The following is a 21,645-nucleotide window of genomic DNA, read 5'->3' as shown; positions in this document are numbered from 1 at the left end:
GGTTCAGTGCCCAACAGGTCGTAGATCAGATTTATTCAGATGTCCAGGAGGAACAAGAGAACAAGAAGAAGATGAGGAAGAAGAAGAAATCCCCTAAGCTGACAGACATTTTTTGTCAAAGAAGAAGCAAAATAACATGGTCCTTGTCACCATATGACAACCAGGGCAGGATGGCAGCACAAAATGTCATAAGGATGACCACAGGGCCCACAAGACATGCAGTTTCTCATGCCCAGGACATCGCCTCAACATTCTACATGTTCATCACACCAGCCATCGAAAAAATCATCCTGGAGATGACAAATTTGGAGGGATGAGATTGACCTGTGTTCCTACATAGGGCTGATAATCTCAGCGGGTGTGTATAGATCCCGAGGTGAGGCTACATGAAGTCTCTTGGCAGAGAGTGGAAAGGTGATTTTCCGTGCCAAAGTCTTTCACACTTTCTCAAGAATGCTACGATTTGATAACCATTAGTCAAGACCTGCAAGACGTGTGAGAGACAAACTGGCGGCCATACGAGAGGTCTGGGAGAAGTGGGTGAAGCGTCCGCCATACCTCTACAACCCTGGGCCAGTGGATGAGTAACACTGAAGTAACAGTGGATGAGCAACTGATTCCATTCAGAGGTAAACTTGTATTTTCATATCTGTAATGTAAGTGATTTTCACTGTTCATTTTATTATGTATTGCTGTAATATCATTAATGTATGTGATTGTTTTCTGTGACACTGATTCTAATTACTGATAGTGATCTCTTTTGTCAAAAGGTCGCTGCCCTTTCCGGCAGTATCTGCCCAGCAAGCCAGCAAAGTACGGCATCAAGATATGGGTGGCCTGTGACGCACAATCCAGCTACGCTTGGAAGATGCAAGTCTACACAGGGAAGCCGACCAGTGGAGGCTCGGAGAAGAACCAGGGGATGCGGTTGATGTGACCGACATACTGAGGCGGCACAATCTCAAGTGTGACAATTTCTTCACCTCGTATGAACTCAGCCAGCATCTCCTGAAGAGGAAGATCACCATGGTTGGCACAGTTAGAAAGAACAAGACTGAGCTCCCCCCTGCACTCCTCACAACAAGGGGGAGAGAGGCCTTCTCATCAAAGTTTGCCTTCAACCCCACCACCACTCTAGTTTCTTACCTCCCAAAGAGGAACAAGAATGTGGTCTTCCTGAGCATACTGCACAAAACGGCTGAGATCAGTGATAGTGAGGACAGGAAGCCAGCCATCATCCTAGACTACAACCACAACAAAGGAGGCTTGGACAACCTGTACAAGGTGATTGGAACTTACAACTGCAGGAGGATGACAGCCCGCTGGCCCCTGGTCATCTTCCATAACATCATTGATGTGTCCTCATACAATGCCTGTGATATGGAACAAGATCAACCTTACCTGGATGCCTGATAAGCAGAACAAGAGGAGGGTGTTCCTGAAGCACAGGGAAAGGCACTTGTAACACCACACATTCAAGGAAGGGAACGCTTCCCCTGCACAGCAGCCTCTGCAGCGCTTGTGAAAGCTGTTCAGGGGGCTGAATCTTGTCCTGATCCACCTGAGGCTGCAGCTGAGGCAGGCAAGAGGAGGAGATGCCAATTCTGACCCCAAAGAAGGACTGTAAAATAAATACTATGTGCTGCACATGTGAGAAATACATCTGCAAAGTCCATGCACACACACACTTGCATACTGTCCTACATGTGCTAATTAGAGTTGATTGATTTTTGTACTTCACGGTTTTGTTTTGTATTTATTATTTTATTCTTATTTATTGTTGTTGTTTATACACCTCGTGGGTGGGGGCAATGGTTCAAAAAAAATGGGAGAAGACTAGTATTACAGTATACAAGAATATATCACTATGTTGCCAAAAAATGTCAAGGCTGCTATTGTTTCCCTTCAGTAAAATCCATTCAAACTACTTTCTGCAAATTTCTGATACTTTCTTAGGCTTTACAAGTGCTATCTCTTGCAAAAAAAATGTTTTACACCTATGCAGTACCTTTAGGAATAATAATAATAATAATAACAAACCTCTACTTTAGTAAAGAAAACAATTATGACAGGTGTGTTGTAATAAAAATGTGTGGTGTCCACTGATTATATGCAGTCTTTCTGCATTGGGAAGAGAGAAAACCCCGATATTTACAAAGTTTGTGATGAATGGCAGGTTGTTTCTTCATGCAAAATAGATTTGGGGTTTAAAATTCAATTAAGCTGCTTTATTTTAGGGGTAATTTGTTACTCTTAGGACAAGTGGAGTATACAAACAAATCAAAACATATTATATTATTCAAAGTAGCCAGCCTTTGCCTTGATGACAGCTTTGCACACTCTTGGCATTCTCTCAACCAGCTTAATGAGATAGTCACATGGAATGCATTTCAATTAACAGGTGTGCCTTAACAGGGGTGGTATTCAGAAGATAGCCCTATTTGGTAAAAGACCAAGAACAGCTCAAATAAGCAAAGAGAAACGACAGTCCATCATTACTTTAAGACATGAAGGTCAGTCAATGCGGAACATTTTAAGAACTTTGAAAGTTTCTTCAAGTGCAGTGGCAAAAACCATCAAGCACTATGATGAAACTGGCTCTCATGAGGACCGATAAGCCATCCCATCTGCTTAGTAGTACTATCATTTATTTTTCAACAGGACAACAATGACCCAAAACACACATCCAGGCTGTGTAAGGGCTATTTGACCAAGAAGGAGAGTGATGGAGTGCTTCATCATATGACCTGGCCTCCACAATCACCCGACCTCAACCCAATTGAGATGGTTTGGGAAGAGTTGGACTGCAGATTTAAGGAAAAGCCGCCAACAAGTGCTCAGCATATGTGGGAACTCCTTCAAGACTGTTGGAAAAGCAATCCAGCTGAAGCTGGTTGAGAGAATGCCAAACGTGTGCAAACTTGTCATCAAGGCAAAGGGTAGCTACTTTGAAGAATCACAAATATAAAATATATTTAGATTTGTTTAACACTTTTTTGGTTACTACATGATTCCATATGTGTTATTTCATAGTTTGGATATATTCACTATTATTATACAATGCAGAAAATAGTACAAATAAAGAAACCCTGGAATGAGTAGGTGTGTCCAAACTTGACTGGTACTGTAGAAAATAGTAAGAATAAATAAAAATATTCTTCCATTGTAAAAACCTATCAAATCTTTGTACTCAGCATCAACCTACTTAATTGAGATATTGGCCTATATTCTTACTGGTGAGGGTCCATTGTCTTGTGAACAATGGCAGTTGAATATGACAATATATCATATTGAAACTCCTTTGTTCTTTTCTATGACAGAACAAGACCTGAAGTGTATTATTTAATGTCATTTCCATGGCATCCAGACTGCTTGAACATAAGAGTTACAGCACTTTCACAAATTTCAAATATGTTTACAGTGTTTCAAATGAGCTTTTTTTCTACTGCGTGTACCTTTCTTACCAGTGGGTGTAACCAAAGTGTTTGAGTCACAGACATAACAATACATGAGTCAATAACCACACTGCTTTCGTCGTTCGACAAGAGAAAGGTCATATGTTATCATGTAGAGCACATTGGGGCTGCATTCTGTAAGAAACGTGCTATAAAAATAAAGTTCAATACTATCAGTGCCTGTACTCTTTGAGTTCACCCATAAAACCAGTAAACTCACTGTAACCTTTCACATCTCCCCCTCCCCTCTGCTCAATGCCAAGACATCTACTCCAATGTGTGTGTGTGTGTGTGTGTGTGTGTGTGTGTGTGTGTGTGTGTGTGTGTGTGTGTGTGTGTGTGTGTGTGTGTGTGTGTGTGTGTGTGTGTGTGTGTGTGTCACTTCTCTGACCCATTACTCAACACCCCTTATCTCAGAGGTGTGTGAACAACCAAGACATTGTCAGGTATTCTTCCCTGAACATGTCATATACAAGCTGATAGTGGGGAACACGATAATACAAATACTATCACAGTGGTACAATAGTGTTAAATTCATTTTCAGAATAGAATAGAAAAGCTTCAATATGAAAACTACAGCTACTGTACTTTAAGACATCATAGCATGCACTGGCAACACACAGGGGGCACATGCTGTAATGTAGGAAATTGTAAGCATGCCATAATGGAAAATAATATAGAAAGAGGCCAAGACAAGAGAGATCGATGGGAGTAGCGACAGGCAAACAATGAGTCAGCAGCAACAGTACTGTACATGGCGTGCTCTCTGCATGTACCCAGCAACTAACCGCCAGCATCAAAGTCAAAATTGGGACTGGGTGGCACCAAGCACCACTGTATTTCTACTCTAAGTAAATCACTTTCTGCAGCCACTTCAACGTAATAGGTACTTACAAAACAACCAACTCAAGAGCACTGACTAGTGTTTCAATTTCCCTCTATTCTTCTTCATTTGATCACCCTGTTGCAGAATAACCTACCTGCAATGCAGTGTGTCTGAGGTTTAAAAAGGCTTCTGAAGTTTGTAATTTCCACCTTGAAATTTCAGACATGATTTTCCCTTACAAAAAATGTATCAACCCCTACAAAAATATCCATTAATTAACTAAAATCCATTTCGTAATTCACATTTCCTGTTGCTGCAGGATTATTGCCCTGCTGTAGCAAACTGGCTCAAATTTTGATCATACATCTGTACACCTGCAGAGACATGAAGCCATGTACAGTACATGTATATTATTTAGCCTGTCTACTTTACAGTAATGTTCTGCTTTAAAAAGCCATTGTAACCTTTAAGAAACAAGCTTTATCATGCTTTGACACTCAGGCTAGAAACTTTATTTTCCCTATCTCTCCATTCTCCCCTCCCCATATAGTTACCATGACTCCATATAGTTACCATGACTCCGGTGAAGAGGCACACCACTTTTCCACAGCTGGTTTTGGGGGACACGTCCCCGTATCCCACTGTGAGGAAGGTGATGGCAATGAGCCAGAGAGCCGTGTCCATACGACCAGTCTGCTCCTGTGTCTGCCTGTAGAGGGCCACACACCCTGGGGTCACTCACTACATACACAGATACATATGTCTTACATGAAGATATTCATAGATTTTATCGATATTATATAGACATTACATTACTAACAAGATCAGACCAATAGGTAAAACAAAAACAGAGATATATTAAGTTGTCAAATTTGATTGTCAAGAACTCCAGTCATTTTATTGTGTAACTATTTTTTCTATATTTTTTTTAACTTTTGTTTATTTAGTAAATATTTTCTTGACTCTATTTTCTTAAAACTGCATTGTTGGTTAAGGGCTTGCAAGGAAGGATTTCACTCTAAGGTTGTATTCGACGCAGGTGACAAATAAAATTTGATTCAATTTGTTTTGAGATTTAGAATCTTTATGGGCATCCAAAGATCAAAGTGTTGTAGTTACAGTTAGACTGTGAGCATCTGTTTATCTGTCAGTGGCTGTGGGGTCAAGGAAGGACCTGTTTCAATTCCAGAAAAGAGAAAATGGAAGTTGAATTGTCTGGACAGATGGTGAAATTGACTCAAAAATGTATGACTTTTGTAAGTTGTTGTTTTCTCAGAATCTATTTCAAAACTATTCCAATTCAATTTTCATCTTAAGTCTTCTATTGCCTACAGGGAAGTTATAACGCATTATACCTGTCGGGTGTTACTCAGAAGTCTTACAATCTGTCAATCATCAGATCGTATAACCAAAATGTCAGTTTGTTTAACATGCAGCTTGATTAACTAACACGTTTGATTTTCTCTATGTAACTGAGATCTAAGAATCCCATCCCATTGTAAGTTCAGCCTTAACAAATGACCTCACATTGGCCACAAGCAGACTTCAGAGGCCTAGGATGGTATGTGTTGGCTCGCAATGAAGAGTAATTTTTCGGAGTAACTCAACAGAAAACTATCAACTTTGAATCTGTTATTAGACATCCTTTCTGAATGGGAACTCAAATTGACCATCAATATTTGAAGTAGAGTGAGCAATTGATTGCCCCAGTCTGTTTGTAATAAACTTTGTAGGGATGTGTGTGTACGTGTGCGTGTTTCTGTGCTGGCAGTAGTAATGTGTTATATTTAGATTTTTAGCAAACTATTTTCATCTCTCACTGTGTGTCCTCTTTTTCTGTTCTGTCTATCACACAGACGTCTGTCTGTGCCTGTGTATCTCAAACAGGAGATTGTGTGCGAGTCATGCAGTGTGTGTGTGCATGCATGTGCATGTGAGTGTGAGCATGCGTGTGAGCATGAGTGTGTGCCTGCGTGTGTGCGCCCCTCCACCCTACCTCTCACAAAGCGTGAGCATCCAGGAGGCGATGAGCCAGAACAAGAAGATGAACACCATCAGCGTGCGCGCCGGGTACTTGTTCATCAGCACCTTGAGCACGAAGCGGAACGTGAAGTTGATGTTGTTGAGCGAGCCGATACTCCTATAGGAGGCACTGAGCAGCACCTTGCTGTGCAGTAGGATCGTCCTGTGGACCAGGTACAGCCTGAGGAACATCAGTGCCGACAGTAGCAGCTCTGTGTCCAACAGCGCCTCCCCGTGGCGGGAGGACACACACAGCGGCGCCGAGTTGGAGGAGTTGACCTCTACCCCCTCCCTGGCGATGGGCGCAGGGACACCCACCTCCCAGTAGGTGCCCACGGGATGGATGGCACAGACCAGCAGCTCCAGGGAGATGCCCAGCACCCTGCGGCTTGTCATGGCGATGCGCCAGTCCACCTGGTTGTGGTCAATGATGAAGAGCTGGAGAAAAAGTGAGGGGTCGGAACAGGGGCGACAGGGGAGATAGAAGGGGATGAGGGCGATTGGAAGAGCCAGAGGGATAAGGAGAGTTAGAGGGAGAGAGGGGGAAAGAGAGTGAAAGATAAATAAAAAGAGAAAGAGAGAGAAATTGCAAGAGGGAAAGGGATTGAGTGGGAGAGCGAGAGAGAAGTAGGAAAAGAAAATGGAAAATTGTTCATTTGATTTGAATCATTAAGTAAATGCTGATGATTAACTATATGTGGGAATAGGAAGAACAGCAACGACAGAAACATGATGCCAAGGCAAACAAAGTCCCACCCAAGCAGATACGGAGGCAGTGAAAGTCAAGATTGTGGGGGTTGTAGGCGACACAAGCCCTCTCTGACTCACAAGTCTTAGATTCTAAATATAATCCTGTCTGATCCTAGTCTGACATGACACAACTCCAAGAAATCACTTTATTATATCACTAAGGAAAACGAAAACCAAATCCCGCGCTGGCCAAAACCTCCAATTCTTGTCGTTTTGAGGTTTCTTCGTAACTCTTGATATTTGAAACTGCCGTAAGCATATTAGAACACTCAGTTCGTAGTCTTGTTGCCCTTGACTGACTTTCCCATTGCCCAATCACCAACCAGTTCCTGCAGCAGAGGGGGAACTTCAGTCACACTCTTCCCCTTGATATTGCCACACCCTTCCCTTGATATTGCCACACCCTTCCCTAATTGTTGCCACACCTTCCCTTAATATTGTCACACCCTTCCCAAGATATTGACACACCTTCCCTTGATATTGCCACACCTTCCCTTAAAATTGGCTCGCCTGAAGCTTGTTGGTGAAAGTTAATTTCCTTACCTTTCACCTGTGTTTATAGAAATTCAACTGTACCTCCATCTCCTGTGTTCTTATAGACCAACCTCAAAATACAGTCCTTGACCAACCAACCCTAACCAGTTTTTATGATCGGGCTATCGTGGTGGAAAGGACAACAATGGAGTACAGATTCCCAGCTGACTGAGGGCTCATCTTCAGATAGAGAATGAGGGAGATTACACATCAAATCAGGTGGATGGAAACGAAGAAACCATCCATCCCAGTCCCACTCCAAGCCTCATTTCAGAAATGGATTGGTCCAAAACTCTACAATTACCTATTCATATGAGCTCAAGCCTAAACTCCAGTTCCTTGTGCTCTACCTTCATTCCCAGCCTCAACTACATTACCCTTTCAGTCTACAACTCCACCTCCACTGCAGTACCCTTTTAGACTCCACCTCCATTTCCACTGCATTACCCTTTCAGACTACAACTCCATCTCCACTACAGTACCCTTTCAGACTACAACTCCATCTCCACTACAGTACCCTTTCAGACTACAACTCCATCTCCACTACAGTACCCTTTCAGACTACAACTCCATCTCCACTGCAGTACCCTTTCAGACTACAACTCCATCTCCACTGCAGTACCCTTTCAGACTACAACTCCATCTCCACTACAGTACCCTTTTAGACTACAACTCCCATCTCCACTACAGTACCCTTTTAGATTCCAACTCCATCTCCACTGCATTACCCTTTCAGACTACAACTCCCATCTCCACTACAGTACCCTTTCAGACTACAACTCCATCTCCACTACAGTACCCTTTTAGATTCCAACTCCATCTCCACTGCATTACCCTTTCAGACTACAACTCCATCTCCACTACAGTACCCTTTTAGATTCCAACTCCATCTCCACTGCATTACCCTTTCAGACTACAACTCCCATCTCCACTACAGAACCATTTCAGACTACAACTCCATCTCCATTGCAGTACCCTTTCAGACTACAACTCCCATCTCCACTACAGTACCCTTTCAGACTACAACTCCATCTCCACTACAGTACCCTTTCAGACTACAACTCCATCTCCACTACAGAACCCTTTCAGACTACAACACCATCTCCACTACAGTACCCTTTCATACTACAACTCCCATCTCCACTACAGTACCCTTTCAGACTACAACTCCCATCTCCATTGCAGTACCTTGTGCAGTCCCATATCTAACTTACTAATGGTAAGTTTGTCAGGTCTGCAGTAGTCAATGGAGTCACCCTAGCTCCAGTCCCAGGGACCAGCCAGGCTCCTGTGTAAGGTTACCCTGTGCCCCCTAACACAGAAGACCCAGTACCTCCAGTGGTCAGTGGGTCAGTACCTAAAGAGGCAAGCTGACCTCACACTGTGGCTGGTGGCCCATTCCAGTTCCTGTGGACAATGGCCAACACCTCCACCAGTGGCCATCAAGCAAACACCTCCACCAGTGGCCATTAAATCAACACCTCCACCAGTGGCCATCGAATCAACACCTCCACTAATGGCCATCGAGACAACACCTCCACCAGTGGCCATCGAATCAACACCTCCACTAATGGCCATCGAGTCAACACCTCCACCAGTGGCCGTCGAGTCAACACCACTAATGGCCATTGAGTCAACAACACCACCAATGGCCATCGAGTCAACACCTCCACCTGTGGCCATCAAATCAACATCTCCACCAGTGGCAATTGAGTCAACACCTCCACCTGTGGCCATCGAGTCAATACCTCCATTTGCCATCATTTAATTTTAGCGAATCACACAACGGCAAGGCATGGCTCTGTGCTTGTGATGTGCTAGTGTATTGGGGAGGGTTAGGGGGAAGTTGTTGTGGGAGATTATTGGTTGGTAGATTAAGACAATTAAGCCATTGCCTATACGCCGGGAGTTTATTTTTATTGGCTAACGAAGGCCAAGTTTGACGCGTTGGTCCACCATACTCTTACCTTATTTGGGCAGAAGTGTTTGGACATTTTATTAATCTGTGGCTAATCCGTGTGGCATTCTGACAAACATTACAGTTCATTTCAGTTCTTTGTTGGTACAAGTTATTTTCCTTGTCTTTTATCTTTGGGAACGTTTATAGAACTTCAACTGTACCTCCATCTCATGTGTTCTCATAGACACACCACCTGGGTAGCCCACACCCACACCACCAGCAAGCCAACGTAAAAAAATACTGTCAATGGTGTGCGTACTGGAAGCGGAGTCAGTTGCAGGAGAGCAGAGAGTTGTGAACAGGCGAACACTTTATTTAGGCAGGAGAAACCAACAGAAGGACGCCACTGCGTCGAAACCTCCATCCAATATGCCAAAGTGCAAAAATGCGCAAACAATCACAATAATAATGTACATACATACCTCGTGAATAATATATATCACGGAAAACGCACACCAGAAACAGCGCGTCAAAAATGACACGTAACACGAAACAATCACACACAAAGACATGAGGGGGAACAGAGGAATAAATACATGCAGTGTGATTGGGGAATGAAAACCAGATGTGCAGGGAACAAGACAAAACTAATGGTTAAATGAAAAATGGAGTGTCGATGGCTAGCAAGCCGGTGACGACGACCGCCGAACAAGGAGAGGAGCCGACTTCGGCGGAAGTCATGACAAATACAGTCTATTACCAACCAATCTTAACCCTGCATTTTTACAATTAGAAAGTCTTGTTCTTATTTGTACATTGTTGTTATACAGTATTTACCGGTAAGCAAATACAATTGCCTTGAACATTTTGGAGATTTACAAAGAATTATACATTTTCAATTCCTGTGTGTAAACACTACGCACCTGTGAGCCTTATTAAAAGTATATCGCACACAGCAGAATGAAAAGAGGCCCCCCGGTAATGCAAATGATCTGCCACCAATGAAGAGGGCTCTTTATATGTAACTGAAAGGGGAGGGAGTAAGTGCTACTCATACTGGAATTTATCCAAGCCAGAAGCTGGGCCTGTCACTCTACAAGCAGGGCCATCGGAACCCAATGGGAATGGGAGCTGGTAAGAGGCTTAGGGTTGGAGATCATTTAGAGACAGGTGATGATATTGACAGCCCATACCCATGGGAACGTGTGTTTAGATACTCACTAGCGCCAGGGGACCCCAGCCACATATCGCTCTCTCCGCCTGCACACCGTCCTGAACACTGCTTACATGATGATTAAGAGGGGTATGTCCATTTTCCTCTTCCTATTTTTTCTTTCTATGCTTCATTTCTCTGATAATGTCCTTCTCTTTTCTGTGTTTTTTTGAGAGTGAGAAAGGTTAACGCTAGGTTGCGCTGCCCGGCATGTTTTGTTTTCAGCCTAAATTGGGCTGCCCAATGCACAGCCCAAAAACGAGAACCTCCACCCATGCTTGAAACCTCATCTCCCTTATCTCCCCACAGCACTTGCGCAGAGCACCCCCTCCTCTCAGATAGGCCTACCCATGGATGTCAACCTAACAGGCGTTTAAAGAAGGGGCAGTGTGCCCTGAAAACCCTTCTGGCTGCCTACCCTTTTGTCTAAAAACGTAATCATATACTGCACTGAGTAGTACATAAAATATATCTACTTCTGCACAGTCTTCACACTTGCACTAAACCTGTTTATCATGTTACCCTGTTGACTTCTATACTGACCCTGTACCCTGTTGACTTCTATACTGAGCAGTAAGGACATGGAATGACTGTCTTAACATATTGAATTTCAGTGTCTTCACCAAAGTCCTGGCACCTAGTGCATTGACAAGGTATTACAGAGCAGGGATGAAAATAAGACGACCACAGAGAACTGTACAAATCTCAGTGGATTCGAGTTTCATCAGGGGGAACGTGCATGTGAGTGTGTGTAAGCCACTGCATGGTTATTTACTAAGAAGTCCTGCTGACAGTATGTGTGTGTCCTCAAGATATCATCAAGTTGCATCAGAGTTTTTTGTCACCAATCGATGAACGAACCAACGGCTGAATTTTGGTAGGACCGCCACACAATTTGAGCAATTCACTTCCAGATCAAGAAGAAGTATCAAAACAAAAAACACCTTGCCGCCCTGCCACCATAGGCAGGACCAAAAAATGCAGCCCCCCACAAAACTAGAATAGTCCCAGTAAGCAAAATGATGTTTAAAATATATATTTTCCAGATGTTGAAGTTAGGTTTAATTTAGGTTCTGAATGCAAGGTGAAAATGTATTTTCCATATGTTTAAAATACACATTTTCCAGGACGTTGAAATCAGGTTCATTTTCGGTTCTGAATGAAAGTTGGAAAAAATGATTTACCAAAACCAATGTCCGTGGATGTGGAAATCAAGGCCGGTCCGGAACTGCACCAAAACATTATACTTGCACGGCCGGCCCGCTCATTAGGCAGGACTACTGCACCAAAAAAAGACGTCCACAAGGCTAATCAATTTGGCTATTTAAGCTCTGAATATCAGCTACCCAACTTCATCAGGAGTTAGCTCGAGACGATTTGCAATGTGTTTACCCAGCAGGAAATGCAGAAGGATTTTATTTTTTGCTATGATCAGCTTGTCAAAAAATGACTGATACAAACTTGAAACCACTGATCATGACAATTGGGTGAAACTCCTGGACAACAGTTGTGATTGTCCGTTCCATATTGTCCATTTTACTTTGACCTGTCTTGTTTTTAGGATATGTTGTTTGTTAACATGACAGCGCATTTCTTATATGATTGAGCGCCATTTAGGTTAGGCTATTTGATCGGAAAAACCTGCATGATGTAAAATGTGTCTGTCTCTTTACATTATCATACATTTTATCTCTAGCCTGTAGGCTACAGCAAAGGTCATACTCTTTTTACAGTAACCTATATCTGCTACATGATTTATGTTCGATTTTTGACCAAATGTTGGTGGAGCGCTGCAGCGATGTGTCTCTCCAACAGCACCCTGGAGAGGCACGCTGGGAATAGACAAGCAAGATGTTTCGCATCCCTGCCTTTGACAAAGTGAGCACTGCTTATCAAAGGGAGGCATCATCCCTCACCTAAAAAGCCCATATGCCACTGGTTGAGAGAAATTGTAATTGTTTTTAGGCAGAATTATGTGAGGTTTTATGTGTTGTTGTTGGAGGTGCGTCTTAGACAGTTTAGCTCAGAAAATGCCGCCCTCGTCAATCATTAGGCAGGATTAGTCCTGGCTAATGAGCGGGCCGGCCATGCAAGTAGCATTCATAAAGGAGAGAAGCACCTTTAACAGTATGTGATTTAATGTAAGCCCTTTCTTCAACTCCTCCGTCCAAAGAGTAACTAACACAGTTCCCTCCAAGGCTGCACAGTCAGTAATGGGGTCAGAGGTCAGAGAGAACATACACTCACCCTGATGTCCTTATAATGGAAGGCTACGATGAGAATCAGAAGACACCCAGTGGACATGCTGATGGAGCAGTTGATGATAAAGGCATAGCGGGAGCCCTGGGGAGGAAGAGGAGGACAGACAAGATAAAGACATTAAAGGGAGGTTTAAAGTTATTCCAACAGTGCTTCTGTTTTCAATTATTTTCCATTTAGCGTTTTCCAGTAGCAGTGTGTTATTGTCAGTGGAATGCTCTGACCTTCAGCCTCCGCTGGACACGCACACTGATTTGGTGACAACTTTATAATGTGTGAGATACACATGCACCCTCACGAACACACGCACACACTTGGGCGGCATATGATAAAGTCGGCCTATTGACCTGGCATGATATGAAGTATTGACTTCAAGTGGACCACCAGGTCGTGCAACCAAATAAGATGAGTGTAGACCTACAAAGCTCTTAGCTGATGCATTAAAACGATCTTTATAAACTAGCAGAGCCGGCCCTAGCCACTAAGCGGCATAAGCGAACGCTTAGGGCCCCGCGCCTGCTAGGGTGTCCCCGACCCCCAAAAAGTATAGTTTTTTTGTTTAGTGGTTATTTTAGAAACTCAGTCAGGGTCTCAACTTACTGTTGAGAGTTAGAATAGTAGAATACACAAAGTGCAATTTCAAAATTTGGTTGTGCATAAGTAGTTTTTGTAGTTCTTGTTATGACTGAGACTCACTCAATTAGCACGTCGGCTAACTTTTTGCATATTGGTCTAGCCAGCTATATAAACTAGTAATCGTGTAATCATGGTTGAATTACCCAGGGGCCCTGATTTCGAGGGGACTCCCATTGATTTTGTTATTCGCTCTCAGTCAGATATCATATTAACACATAAATCTAACATTTATCTCCTCCCTATAGCAAAATGAGTACAATTGCATGAAATCTGTTTTAAAATGGCTAAATCTTCTCTCCGCCCCATGGCAAAATGGGTAGGATTGCATGAAATTAGTTATAAAATTGCTAAATATTCTCTCCACCCTATGGCGGAATGCCACTTAGGGCCCCAAAAAGGCTAGGGCCGGCTCTGTAAGCCAGTTACTAACCAAGTGAGAGGTGACATGCTATCCAAGGGGCCTAAATCAGTTTATCAACTTTATCAAAACCTAAAGATCATGGTATATTTAGTTAGATGAAAGAAAAAGAAACAGGATTTGGCTTCTGTAGCTATGAGCATAGCCGCTGGAAGTGGGGGTGCTGAGGGTGTTGCAGCACCCCCTGAAAAATCAGAATTAACAAAAAAATATGAATACAAATAAAAATAAAATGTGAAAACTTAAAAACATATTTTCACAAAATAAATACTACTATTAGCGGACCGATATTGACATCTGTAGCAATGGGCATACATTTTTTTTTCAGTATCTCCACTTTGGGGGGAAAAAAGGTAGTTGTATGATTGAGAACAGTATCTTGTTGGATTCAATAGTTGCAATTGTAAGAGTTGTTGCCTTGTCTTTTTCTCTGCGATTGTCATTCTAATAGAATCCAGAAAGAACAATACCCTGTCATCAAACATTTCCATCACCATGAAGAAAAACAATGTGCAATACAGTAATTTAGACATACAGACATCAAGTGGTTTATGATGATGTGATGTGATGATGGTGCTTTGTTGGTAGAACATAGCGCTTGTAAGGCTTGGGTTGTGAGTTCAATTCCCACAGGAGACCAGTACGAAAATGTATGCACTCACTACTGTAAATTGCTCTGGTTAAGATCGTCTACTGAAATGTAAAATGAATTAATAGGCCGTTTCAATTTACACATAGAAATAAGTTGCATTTGCAGAGTATTTCAAGAAACTGGAAAACATATATCAAACAAGTATTTTTATATTCCACAAGTACAATATTATCAGATTAACTGTTTTGTACAGATAATTATCAGACTAAAGTTACAAATGCTGGTAAACACTCAAATACAAATAGATTTAGTTTAAATATTTTCACAAAAGTAGTGCACTGGGCCTTTACTAGTCCTGTATTAGCAGACCTTCAGCGCGAGCATACTACTTCCCGCGAATTATGCAATGATATGTCAACACATCTGATAAGTAGGCTATGAGTGTCTTCATAATTGACTCTGTGAGTAACTATCACTTGACTTCACTGTACTTGAAACGATCGTCTCGACAATAGGCTAAGTGATAAAAGGTGTGCTGTTTATTGCGATGACGTCCACGCAGGCAACTGATGTAACCTCGATGAAAGTTTTAACGGGGAGTTAATTTAATGATGGGTGGTTGGAGTTTACAGTCTAAAAGATATAATTGCAATTTTCAAGACAACGTTAGGGAAACTTCAACGCAGAAAGGTGGTATGGTGTGACGTGCGTTGGCAACGTTGATTGTTTTCCACAATTTCACTTGTAGCATCTGCATCATGTCTAATTTTATCCCAAGCCTAATTGGACTCCATTATTAGACCTCTATCACATGGAGACCACAGCACGTTGCTTGCTTCCAGTGTCTAAATTTGTTTTGTAATATTTTCCCTTTGGAAACAGAGTAATTTCAAGCCTTTTTGAAACGACCTAATTTGTAGTAACTGTAACACTGGTTGTTTATCCAGGCCTTGGACATACAGAAAGGCCACCCAAGACCAATGCAGGCCAGAATCCATCCCAACAGCCTTTAGACAGACGCTGTGAGTAGATTATGTGAGTAGAGCCAGAAACATTCATCATAATTCTGAATTAATTATTAAAAGAAAGAAAACCCTGCTGTTGATCACTTTTGATAAGGTCTAGTTGATTTGCAACAATATCCCTGGTGTGCTGTGTTCCGTGACAATGGCACACCCAAACAGCTGTTAGGCCGTCGTTTGTTTTGTTTTTACAGTCACAACATGATGATGTTGTATTTGCTTTACTATAGAAACACATCCTCTTGGCACACAGTCAAACCTGACGCCATATAACTTGGGAAAACACCGAGCAGATTAGCGGATGCAACTAACTAGATGGTCACACTCCAAGATCCCTTTCTGCCTTATCAGTCTGGCATGCTGACCCAAAGACCTTGACAATCAGCCCAGCCTCAGCCCAGCCCCCCTTCTCCAGGAAAGGTGAAACTCTTGCATTATTCAAACAGTCTCTAATGAAACACAAATGATGTGGAAAGATCCAAAATGACCGTGGGCAACCTGAGAAACACTAGCTGTGAAGGGAAACAAATGTGGAAAAAGTACCACAAATAGCACATTTTCCTCATCCTGCATAACCTGGTTTCCAAGGGAAAGTATCCTTAAATACACTGTCATGCAGAGAGGGTATACCAGGCATCTGAGCATCCAGTTATCTCACTCATTATGTAGCCATGCATTTACAAAAATAATAGTTTGGCAAACTCAATTGGTTTTCAAAATCAAGATAATGTTTAGGGGAAAATGCATGGAAATGCCTGCCCGGGTAATTGCCAGATACATCAGCATATGGAGCTGTTTGCAACATCAACTTCCTACAGGCCCAGGCTCACACTGCGTGTCAGCCTAGTTGGAAATCAATATTTGATCAATCATGACAATCATATTAATCAAACAAACAGATTGGATCTCCTTTTACTGAAATCAGCCTGATTTAAACAGTCTGCCTGCTGCACTCAGCAGTTTTCACTTCATTTGCCTTGGGATCATTACATGGAGGATTTAGGTCAGCTGGACATGGGCTATAGCTTGCTCATCTAGCTGTAATTACCTCTAAGTATAGGGACCTCAGATTGGATCTCCTTTCACTGAACGGCCTGGCAGGTATAACCAGCCTGAATGATTGTTTCACTCTATTGTTTTCGCTTCACTTGATAAGAGAAAGTGAATTGAAAAATTGGCGAGTGGAGTGGTCAGGCTGGTTACACCAGGGTAGGAAACACCTACCTTATAGTGTTAAGGTGGTCTGACATTTGGTTGCATCATGGGTGAGTTGCTGAGAGTCTCTTTTCTACTTATGGACCTGGCACGTATATTCTAGAACTTCAGTGGGACGGAGTTAAAAACTGCTTGATTGTGTGGACTGGTGTTGTTATCCACCCTAATCTGTATGTTGATGTGAAGAGACGGCAGTACCAAGCAGTGGTTCTGGAAATGGGTTCATAATCAGAAGGTCACCGGGTTTAAATCCCAGGTATGGGTTATGCTATTGTTCTGTGATGCAAGTCATGCTTGTTTAACGGGTCTGTTAATCAAGGAAATGGTTAAGACAACAATTAGACACGCCGTTCCGTTCTCTTCCTATGAATGGACTGGATATAGTATTTCTGTACATTGATTAATTTAAGGACTTTGTGGTAGAGCTACAGGGCACATAAAGGTTGATAATAGCATTCATGATCTTTATGTTGTATCAACAGCACCTGTTTTCTGTCCGTCTGACTGACCACATCATGTCAAATCACTTAAAGATTTTGGCAATGAGACCCTTTCTACTTCCCCAGAGCATGCTAGCAGTTACCCATAGACTTCCAGTCATTGCGCTAATGCTAGTTAGCATTGGCTCGTGAAACTACATCCAACTTCCTTCCTACTAGACACAGAGACATAAAAATGGCATCCAAAAGTTCATCTGACTGTGGGGAAGTAGAGAACAGGCCTCATTGCCAAAATCCCAAAGTATCTCTTTAACATGTTAATTATCCATGCAGAGGTTGATATTCATTCTCCACAAAAGGGGGGTGACATTCACTCATAAAAAAAGCACAAATATTGGTCAGTAGGTCTGTGACCTATTCTTAGATAGACTCTTTTTCTTGAGCAGCCTGGTCAGAGTACTAGGGCTATACACAGGATATCTGGTTCCTTGAGATAGTTGCTACTATTCAATGAATTTCTGTGGTGGCCTGGCCAGCAGTAGGTCAGTTGATTCCTACAGGTTTCAGTTGTATTACATGCTGCTGTTGAGGCTTGCGTTGCTGGTCATTTGATCACTTGTCAGGTGGGGACAAGGTATTGAACCCTAAAGAGGTCTGTAGAGCACCAAACCAACATGGTCCCTGTGCCATCCCTGTGGTGTCAAACAGGTGTAGTTAACGATTAGGTAGAGAATCCATCTAATTTATTTTACTTATTACAAGGACAACCTTGGTGTTCTCACCACTAGCCTAATCAACAGTAATTTGCTAATCATGATGGTATTTGCTGTTCTAAGGGAATCATATATTGTGAGCTTTCCAAATACAATGTACCACTGACTTTACTCTCGCTTTCTCTGGCACGTAGCAATGACAGGTCAACAAGTGTCTTAGACTAAATCACTTTTTTGGCACATGATAACTTGTCTCTTCATTAATCAAAATATGTGAGCTGAGAAATTATGAATCTGTTAAATATCCATAATGGCCTGTGCAAAGTGGCAATAGTGGCATATGTATGACACCTGTCTTTGATCCACTGAATGTTATCTTTCTGAGGGAAGCCTTGTACTTCAAGTTCACTGTCTGATCTTAACATTTTTAAATAGAAACAGCTCTTTCAGTTCCTCTTGAGTGTTCACACTCAACTTGAGTGTTGCAAGACTATTGTGTCGGTCCACTTTATTTCACTGAAACTAAAAACCTTCAGCAAACAACTTTAATAGCCAGGGATTTGTTATACTTTCCTTGATAAATTAGTTAGCATTGTTATATTTTAACAGTCTTGTTGAAAGTGAATTTTACGGAATGTGACGTGACCAAAATGACTTACTGGTTGGTAAATCAACGGGCACAGCTCCGCGTGCAGTATCATGAGCAGTGTCCCAAGCAGCGCGGTGCCCAGAGCCCAAGCGCACAGACGCTTTTTGTCCTCCAATAAAACCTTTCTATCTCGCAATCTATAAAGATTGCCCCCCTCGATTTGAGGCATACGCTTCCCAGGGTGGGACAGCGGTACAGATATCTCAGTCATGTCACCGCCGTTTCTGTTGATCACTCCATCGCAATTGTCAACTTTGGAGTTGAGGTGCAAATTTCGGGTTGTCATCTCCATGTCGCGTTGGCGTCGGCTGTGTCCGCTCTCCGTGTTTTCGTCCTCTGATGCCTCGTCCTCTCCCTGTCCAGCCTCCCCTCCGTCCGTGCTCTTCCCCGGATTGCGGGAAGGTATACCACGATGGGCCAACTGTGTCCCAGGTCCTCCTCCTCCTCCTCTCTGTGGATCATGAAAGTAGCGGAATAAGGACTGTAAAACTAACTGTACGCGCTCACCTGAACACGAACAGCGAACACCTCCACTAGCGGCATGGGATAAGCGCACCAATGATAGTTGACTATTGCGCTGTTCTTATTTGCAAGGGTTATGAGGTGAGAGGGCGCCATAAAAAGTATATCTCTCTCTCTTTCTTTCGCTCTCTGTGTGTGTGTGTGTGTGTGTGTGTGTGCACGGTGGTGGAAAAAGTACCCAATTGGCGTACTTGAGTAAAATAATATAGATACCTTAATAGAAAGTTACTCAAGTAAGTGAGTCACCCAGTAAAATACTACTTGAGTAAACGTCTAAAAGTATTTGGTTCTAAATATACTTAAGTATCAAAAGTAAATGTAATTACTAAAATATAATTAAGTATCAAAAGTAAAAGTAAATAATTTCAAATTCCTTCTTTTAAAGCAGATGGCACAATTTTCTTGTTTTTAAAATATATGGATAGCCAGGGGCACAGTCCAACACTCAGACATAATTTACAAAATATGCATTTGTTTTTAGTGAGTCAGCCAGATCAGAGGCAGTAGGGATTTTCCTGTCCTGCTAAGAATTCAAAATGTAACAAGTACTTTTGGGTGTCAGGTAAAATGTATGGAGTAAAAAGTGCATTATTTTCTTGTGAAGTAAAAGTTGTAAAAAAGATAAATAGTAAAGTACAGATACTACATAAGTAGTACTTTAAAGTATTTTTACTTAAGTACTTTACACCACTGTGTGTGTGTGTGTGTTTGGCTGGTCTCGCATATGTAGGCTAGCCTACTCATTGGATAATTATAGAGGTTGGTAATTGCATAAGATACAGGATGTAAGGGTTTTATGACAGGATGATCAAATATGATAATTTCAGATGGTGAGGGTCAATCACCAATTCAGTTGAATAACTATTTTAGCGTGTCGCTCTCTTTTTTTAAATCCCATTTTGATTGGCTTTTCACTGATGTGTCCCATTTAATTACAATACTGATAAAAACATATATTTAAACAAATCCAGCAATCCCTGTCGAAACAAATTGGTTTAACAATACCACAATACTGTGTGCTCCCAAAATGCTATTCTGTAGCCTTCTAGAATGAATTAATACATTTTGGCATTATCAATTGCAAATAAGCTGTCACATAGGCCGCCAATAACAAGCACATTATAGACTAGTACTGTTGTTATTTACCTGTGTATTGACATGGTGAGCCTATTCTCAAACGACACTTTCACAGTTCCAGGGTGACCTCTGGTGGATAAAGGAGTAGTGTGTTTATTGAGATAAAGGGCCAACGTTATACAGTATGTAGCCAACTATTTATTGTCAGACCCACATTTATATGAGAGGGATTTTCAGTCTCTCTTGAATAAAACTGCATTGTTATTATTTTACAATTAATAAATGTCCCGTGGAATGTAGACGTCATCTCATAATTTTTTTATTTTGTTTTGTACTGTTCTCAGATGTCTCAACCACTAAACTCTAGAGATCTTTATCTCTCCCCAACAAACTGATGCAATAAGTGACATTTAGATAACAACCCCCCTCCTTCACCAGACATTTAAATAACATTCCTCAAAATGCCTTGAGCTATAGTGTAGAAAGTGCCCCACCTCCATACACACACACTCAATCCCCATCACCCCCACACAACCTCTCACACCATTTCCTAGGTTCTGTGCCTGGGAGGAACAGCGTCATGACCTTGGGCCATGTGACGCACCCCACACGGATCCTTCCGACAGGGTATCCTGTGCTGGGCTGCTGCTGACGACAGTGTCACTTCTCTCACGGCTCTAAGTGACTGGTTGACCGCCTCAGAGTGGCTTTCTGCTGGACCTGACCTGGTCTCTGTATCAAGACCAGACCTGGTATCTGTAACAGGACCTGACCTGGTCTCTGTATCAGTGTCCAGGAGAGGTTGTGAAAACAGGGTTATGGTTAATTGGTGGAGACTGATTTGATAAATACTGGGCCCAAGGCCAACATAATAAACTATATATACAAAAGTATGTGGACACCCTTTCAAAAATGTGTGGATTCATTCAAGGTTTTTCTTTATTTTGACTATTTTCTACATTGTAAAATAATAGTGATCAAGACATCAATATTATTAAATAACACATATGGAATCATGTAGTAACCAAAAAAGTGTTAAACAAATCAAAATATATTTGAGATTCTTCAAAGTAGCCACTCTTTGCCTTGATGACATCTTTGCTGGAATTTCTTTCCTTAACGTGTTTGAGATCAGTTGTGTTGTGACAAGGTAGGGGTGGTATACAGAAGATAGCCCTATTTGGTAAAAGACCAAGTCCGTATTATGGCAAGAACAGCTCAAATAAGCAAAGAGAAATTACAGTCCACCATTATTTTAAGACATGAAGGTCAGTCAATCTGTAACATTTCAAGAACTTTGAAAGTTTCTTCAAGTGCAGTCCCAGAAACCATCAAGCGCTATGATGAAGCCGGCTCTCATGAGGATTGCCACAGGCAAGGAGGACCCAGAGTTACCTCTGCT

At 42.0% G+C, this 21,645-nt stretch overlaps 1 protein-coding gene across 3 annotated transcripts in view; it reads right to left on the bottom strand.

Annotated features, from left to right (window-relative positions):
• The window catches only part of kcnn4 (potassium intermediate/small conductance calcium-activated channel, subfamily N, member 4), a 41,886-nt gene extending 22,463 nt beyond the window's left edge, over positions 1-19,423 (bottom strand). Inside the window, exons 1-4 of one of the 3 annotated variants that reach the window (XR_005035904.1) lie at positions 18,655-19,423; positions 12,948-13,043; positions 6,278-6,741; positions 4,836-4,990 (exon numbers count right to left, since the gene is read on the bottom strand). Coding sequence is in view for 2 of the 3 variants with exons in the window: in XM_036942767.1 (XP_036798662.1) it covers positions 4,855-4,990; positions 6,278-6,741; positions 12,948-13,043; positions 18,655-18,936 (978 nt within the window). In the remaining variant the exon portion in view is untranslated. Of the gene's footprint in view, positions 1-4,835; positions 4,991-6,277; positions 6,742-9,969; positions 10,371-12,947; positions 13,044-18,654 lie in introns of those variants that run through there. The other 2 variants (XM_036942767.1, XM_036942781.1) reach the window with 2 other exon arrangements.
• Between the last annotated feature and the right edge of the window lie 2,222 nt (positions 19,424-21,645).

The sequence above is a fragment of the Oncorhynchus mykiss genome, chromosome 2, assembly GCF_013265735.2.
Source record: "Oncorhynchus mykiss isolate Arlee chromosome 2, USDA_OmykA_1.1, whole genome shotgun sequence".
Lineage (NCBI taxonomy): Eukaryota > Metazoa > Chordata > Actinopteri > Salmoniformes > Salmonidae > Oncorhynchus > Oncorhynchus mykiss.
This window is presented reverse-complemented; position numbering and strand designations above follow the sequence as displayed.